The sequence below is a fragment of the Salvelinus fontinalis genome, chromosome 40, assembly GCF_029448725.1.
Source record: "Salvelinus fontinalis isolate EN_2023a chromosome 40, ASM2944872v1, whole genome shotgun sequence".
Classification (NCBI taxonomy): Eukaryota; Metazoa; Chordata; class Actinopteri; order Salmoniformes; family Salmonidae; genus Salvelinus; species Salvelinus fontinalis.
Window position 1 is genome coordinate 20,347,507 of NC_074704.1, and position 6,881 is coordinate 20,354,387.

Here is a 6,881-nt window from a genome sequence, read left to right on the forward strand (position 1 = left end):
TGATGGAACAATGGACTTTTGCATTTAATGAAAAGGACAGGAAATGGTCTTGCAAGATATCAGTGTGTGAGACAAAGACAGGTCTGTTCGGGGAGAAGGTTGTCTGGGTATCAGGTGAAAGATCATATTGTACCGTGAAGTTTCATTGCAACTTGTTGTCTTAGTAACATAACAGGTTCAGGTAAATAGCCATTCTGTGTGTCATGGCAAAGCTCACCTGTCAAAGTTAAACTGTGTGTGTTGACTGACTGACTGACCTACCTGGGGAGAATAGAAGCAGGTTTGTCTATGCTTTCAACCAGACGCTATTACGAGAGAGGAAATCCATCTGTTTATGGTTGTGTGCAATTTTATATGTTTGTGCAGGCAGACACCATATATAGAGTGAGATGGGGGAGGGTGGGGTTGCACGACAATGGTATATTTTCAATATTCACACAAAGTACATATCTATCTATCCTCTTCCATCTCCTTCTGCATGCTAGCATCTGCCCGCAGGGTGTCAAAGTGGGTGGAGGAGCCCTGCCCTGCCCTACATTACGTAATACCTCCATGTATTCCTCCCTTCTCTATTCCTCCCTTCTGCCTCACCACCGTTGTCCTCCTCCCAACCTCCCTCCCACCTTAAGCCCTGTGCAGCATAAAAGGGAACAGTGGCTGGGCCGTGCACCACATTCTCTCTCCTCTTCATCCCAGGCAGGCAGACTCCCTCTCAGCAGCCATGTCCTTCTCCAGATCTAGCATGTCCTACAGCAGCAGCGGTGGTGGAGGTGGCACCATGTCCATGAGGTCTGGAGGTGGAGGTGGAATGGGTATGGGCTCCTCACGCTTCTCCTCGATGGGTGGTGGTGGTGGAGGAGGCCGCGTCACTGCCATGAGGGCCGGCAGTGTGTATGGAGGTGCAGGAGGCTCTGGGGTACGCATCTCTAGCTCCTCATTTGGTTCCGGCGGCGGAGGTGGTGGTGGCGGTTATGGTTTCGGCATGGGAGGGGTTGGTGGTGGCGGCGGTGGAGCCGACCTCCATGTGTCAGCCAACGAGAAGGCCACAATGCAGAACCTGAACGACCGCCTGTCCAACTACTTGGAGAAGGTGCGCAAGCTAGAGGCGGCCAACAGCGAGCTGGAGCTGAAGATCCGTCAGTTCATGGAGAGCAAGACGTCTCCTAGCTCTCGTGACTACTCTCGCTTCTACGCTACTATCGCCGACCTGCAGGACAAGGTACGTGACATGTGTCCTAGATGGCAAAAGCACTAAATAATGACATCTCAGCATGTCAAAACATGGTAATGTCTGCAGAGTGACAATGTTATGCCTTGTTAGAGAGTACAGATACACGGTCCACATATCATCAGCTTGTTTTCCAACAATTTACTAAGAGTGATATGAATATGATTTGCTAAATGCTAAATGATACACATTTGTTATAATTGATTCAACCAAGATATTTCACCAAAGATTGATGCAAAGACAGTACGCATATTTGCAGCTGAAGTATTGAAAATCAAGCAGATCATTGAAATCAACCCTTCCTGTCTGTTAAGAGCCCCCAGGCGATTGCTAAAGGTGTAATTTGTTTCTTTGTGTCATGCTTTACAATTATCATAATGACAATGTAATGCTTCTATGAGCTATCATTTACAGTGCAGCTGAAACTCAGATCTCAATGATTACTGTGTGGTATCACAGTTTGTGCCTACTGCATTAGTATGAAATTCCATGCATGCCCCACCCTGAAATGCTTCGCCATCCTCTACCTCTCAGATCCAGGCTGCCACTTGCTTGAATGGAGGCATCTATCTGAACATCGACAACGCAAAGCTCGCTGCAGACGACTTCAGAACCAAGTAAGCATATCCAACACCATCCACAGATACAGAACACTGTTGGTGCATTCCATTAACCAAATGGAATAACCCAAATCTGTAAAAACCCTCATACTGGTTATTACAGAATTCTGTGTTGAAACTACAAAAAAGAAAATCAAACGACACCATAACCACACCCTCCCAACAGACATATCAGAAGCCTGGTGTTACTTTCTGTTTTTTAAACTTAACGGAATACTAGAATCTATAACCCCCTGCTATTCCCACAGAGGAACACATTCCGGCAGTTCTTTGACCGAAGCAATCTCTATCTCTCAGGTATGAGAACGAGCTGGCCATGCGTCAGTCAGTGGAGGCGGACATCGCTGGGATGAAGAGGATGCTGGACGAGATGACCATGGCCAGATCTGACCTGGAGATGCAGATCGAGGGGCTGAAGGAGGAGCTCATCTATCTCAAGAAGAACCATGAGGAGGTGGGTGTGGGCTGATGGAACATATCCATACAGTCCCTTAAAGTATTACATCTATTGACCATGTCAACCTGCTATGGGTCTCCACTAGAACACCCCTGCTGGCTTTCAAGCACATCTGTATCAAGCAATGGTGTTCAAATGTATAATGAGGACAGAGGGCAGGTCAAGTTGTTACCATCAGCAGAGGTTAGTCACTGACCTCTATGTGTTTCTCCCTAGGAGCTGCTGGCCATGAGGACACAGATGACTGGACAGATCAACGTGGAGGTGGACGCAGCACCACAGGAGGACCTGTCCAGAGTCATGGCTGAGATTCGTGAGCAGTACGAGTCCGTTAGTGCCAAAAACCAGCGCGACCTGGAGGCCTGGTTCCAGACCAAGGTAGAACCTCTAGAACCTCTAAAATATGTTCATGGTGTAGATGTTCCTTTACTTCTAGTTGGTAACGTTGTCACATTCTATCATGAGTTGGTTTGTTCCTGTGAGGATCGATGACTTATAGTGGTGTAATGTTCTTAAGTAAAAGTACTTTAAAGTACTACTTATGTAGTTTTGGGGTATCTGTGCTTTACTGTTTATATTTTTGACAACTTTTACTACATTCCTAAAGAAAATAATGTACTCCATACACTTTGTCTGACACCCAAAAGTACTTGTTACATTTTGAATGGTTAGCAGGACAGGGAATTGGTCCAATTCATTCACTTATCAAGAGAACATCCCTGGTAATACCCTACTGCCTCTGATCTTGCGGACTCACTAAACACACACGCTTCGTTTGTAAATGTATGCCCCTGGCAAATTTAAAAAAATAATTTATAGTTTTATTATTGATATTTAAGTATATTTTGAAATTCTATTTACTTAACATTTAAAACCAAATAGTTGTAGACTTTTACTCAAGTAGTATTTTACTGGGTGACTTTCACTTTTACTTGAGTCATTTTCTATTAAGGTATGTTTACTTTTACTCAAGTATGACAATTGGGTACTTTTCAACCATTAACAACTTATTATTTTTTACAGACGGAGACGTTGAACAAGGAGGTGGCGTCCAGTACAGAGGTTCTCCAGACCTCCAAGTCAGAGATCTCAGAGATCCGTCGCACACTGCAGGGCCTGGAGATCGAACTGCAGTCACAGCTCAGCATGGTGAGTAGTAATTACTAACATCTAACCACAGACAACAGTTTAGGGGACATTACTAACACAACTTTATACAACTTTCTTCAATAATCAACAGTTGACTCTTTCATCATTCTCTTTTCCAACCCTCAAGTATCTCACTTTCACCTGGACTCTAACACTATCCCTCAAGTTGTTATAGCCAGGCACCTCTACATTACTATAGCTAACCTCTACCTGCCTTCACATTCAATCACTAGAGCTAACTTTTTCAGTATGACTGTAAACATTCCAAATTCCAAACCTACTCCCACAGTTTTTGACCCATCATCTCTATCCCTCCCGGCCAATAGAAAGGCTCCCTGGAGAACACGCTGGCGGAGACGGAGGGCCGTTACTCCATGCAGCTGGGACGCCTCCAGAACCAAGTGACCAGTCTGGAGGAGCAGCTAGTGTCTCTCCGCAGCGACATGGAACGCCAGGGCCAGGAGTACAAGATGCTGCTGGACATCAAGACACGCCTGGAGATGGAGATCGCTGAGTACAGGAGGCTGCTGGACGGAGAGGCTAGCGGGTAAGGCAGGATGGGAAGTGGGGTGACAAGGGTCCTTGAAACAAGTGAAAATGAATTCATGTTTCCTTCAACATTTGACTTTATTAAAAAATGTTATTTTGAAGTTGACCTTAATATGAGACATTGTTACTTTTGACATGAATCTACTGGTGTTTGACCTTTAATAGATACTTATTATGATCATAGATCATAGATGCTAACTATGCTAACCATGGGTTTCCCTTCCTCACAATCTCGGCCTCAGCTCCTCAAAATCTGGCCACAGCTCCTCCAGCACCACCAAACGCAAGGAGGTGGTTATCAAAGAGGAAAAAGTGGATGGCAAGGTTGTCTCCACAAGTGTAACCAAACACACCTCTTAAGGTCCCCCACACACACCGAGCACTGCAGCAAGCAAGGGGTTAACCCAATAGAAATAGAATTTCTAGAATGGGTACATGAAATGAGAGGCCAACACATAGAATATTGCTGTTCCTCAGTGTTTATTCATGCAACCTAAAATACAACGTTTCAACTTATAAAAAGTGTTTGTCAGATAAATAACATTGTTATTTGTTGAGGCCAGCTCTGGTTAACTCTAGTTTAAGATGTGCATACCATCCTCCTGTTCTTTCTAGAATGGCTAAATCCCCTCAGACACCCATCATGGATCATTGACTTGAATGGGGATTTATTTTCTGGTAATTCTATTTCTATGGTTAACACCTCCAGAACAACACATTCTACTACATCTGGGTGGAACACCAACAACAGACCCCATTGTGAATGTAATAAAGATGCTCTGACTTGCTGACACCATCATTCTGTCTTCTGTGTCTTTCAACTTGATTTATCTGATCTGGCGTGCTCCCATACATCTGACTATCATATAGGTTGTTATCATTTGCACATGAGGCCAATTCTATGGTCTTGAGAAAGTATATGTGTCATTATGATCTTGAATAGTGTAATTTATGACATTCACTTGTACTGAGTTTAATACTTAGCAATAAATGTATGAACGCTGATAGTCGAAATTTGAATTTAAGTTGTCAGCAAAATTATATAATTCAATCTCTATTAATCAAACACAAAAAATATTAAGCATTAGATTCAGAGTCATGTACTGTATGGAGGGTGTTTGTGGAGTCAACTGTAGAGCTGTACACCATGTTTTGGTTGAAAACAAGTAATTTGAAATGAGAACACAAAATGTATCTGCTATGACATCCATACTCAGACATTCTTATAGTCTGTCTATGATAAAGCATGAATATCTCTGAAACAAGTGAAACCACACAGTCCATTCTCATTCAACCACATCATTTTATTGATGGTTTTCTTGACAAATTATTACTAGACTGTCACGACTTCGGCCGAAGTTGGTCCCTCTCCTTCTTCTGATTCAAACCTCGATAGTCAATACACGGGCGCAAACCTCCATCCTTCTTCTTCACAAAAAAGAAACTCGAGGAGACAGGTGAAATTGAAGGCCGAATGTATCCCTGTCCCAAAGATTCGGTGAAATATGTTTCCATAGCCACCGTCTCCTCCTGTGACAGAGGATACACGTGACTCCTGGGAAGTGCAGCATCTATCAGAAGATTTATTGCACAATACCCCGGTCGATGGGGTGGTAATTGAGTCGCCTTCTTTTTACAGAAGGTGAGTGCCAAATCGGCATATTCGGGGGGGAATGTGCATGGTGGATACCTTGTTTGGACTCTCCACCGTAGTGGCACCTAAGGAAACACCTACACACCTCCCTGAGCACTGACAAGACCATCCCTTGAGAGCCCTCTGTTGCCACGAAATAATAGGATCATGAGAGGCCAACCAGAGAAGGCCCAACACAACAGGAAACGCAGGAGAGTCGATCAGAAAGAGACTAATTCTTTCCTCATGATTCTCCTGCGTTATCATACGGAGTGGAGCTGTGACCTCCCTGATTAGCCCTGACCCCAACGGACGACTATCTAAGGCATGTACAGGGAAGGGGACATCAACAGGAACAATAGGAATCCCTAAACTAAGTGCAAAGGTACAGTCAATAAAGTTCCCAGCTGCGCCTGAATCTACTAGCGCCTTATGCTGGGAATGCTGGGAAAACTCAGGAAAGGCTATATACAACCACATGTGTGCAAAAGGGAGCTCTGGGTGAGGTGTGTGCCTACTCACCAGAGATGATCCACCAGTGCTCCGCCTGCCACCTCGATTACCTGGGAAACCTCCCCAGCACCGACCCGCAGTGTGTCCTCTGCGGCCACAGTTGGTGCAGGGAACGGTCCCCCCTCCGGTCCCCTTCATAGCAGCACCTCCCAGCTCCATCGGGGTAGGATCAGAGGTGCTGGGGGATGGAACTGACGGACCCCGATCTGGACGTCCGCGGGATGCCAACAGGTAATCCAGCCGGATGGATAGGTCCACCAGCTGGTCCAGATTAAGGGTGGTGTCCCTGCAGGCTAACTCCCTACGAACGTCCTCGCGTAAACTACACCTGTAGTGGTCGTTCAGGGCCCGCTCATTCCATCCTGCGCCGGCGGCCAGAGTTCTAAAAACCAGAGCGAACTCTTGAGCGCTCCTCATCCCCTATCTTAAATGGAACAAGCGTTCCCCCGCCGCTCTCCCCTCAGGTGGATGATCAAAAACTGCCTGGAAGCAGGGTGAAATCTTCGTAATTGTCCAACGTCGGAACTTCTTCTCCCCAGATGGCATTGGCCCAGACCAGTGCTTTTCCAGTCAGACAAGAGATGAGGGCTCTCACTCTCTCGCGTCCTGAGGGGGATGGCTGAACAGCTGCCAGGTAGAGTTCCAGCTGGAGTAGGAACCCCTGGCACCCGGCAGCCGATCCATCATATGCTCCCGGGAGCGAGAGTCGAATCCCACTGGATTCTGATGAAG

The 6,881-nt window shown here is 45.8% G+C and overlaps 1 protein-coding gene across 1 annotated transcript; it reads left to right on the top strand.

Annotated features, from left to right (window-relative positions):
• The first annotated feature begins 602 nt into the window (after window positions 1-602).
• Window positions 603-4,802, top strand: LOC129839150 (keratin, type I cytoskeletal 13-like). Its single transcript, XM_055906432.1, has 7 exons — window positions 603-1,219; window positions 1,763-1,845; window positions 2,146-2,302; window positions 2,522-2,683; window positions 3,329-3,454; window positions 3,781-4,001; window positions 4,246-4,802. The coding sequence occupies exons 1-7, from the start codon at window positions 722-724 to the stop codon at window positions 4,361-4,363; spliced, it is 1,365 nt and encodes a 454-aa protein (XP_055762407.1). The 5' UTR covers window positions 603-721; the 3' UTR covers window positions 4,364-4,802.
• The last annotated feature ends 2,079 nt before the right edge of the window (window positions 4,803-6,881 follow it).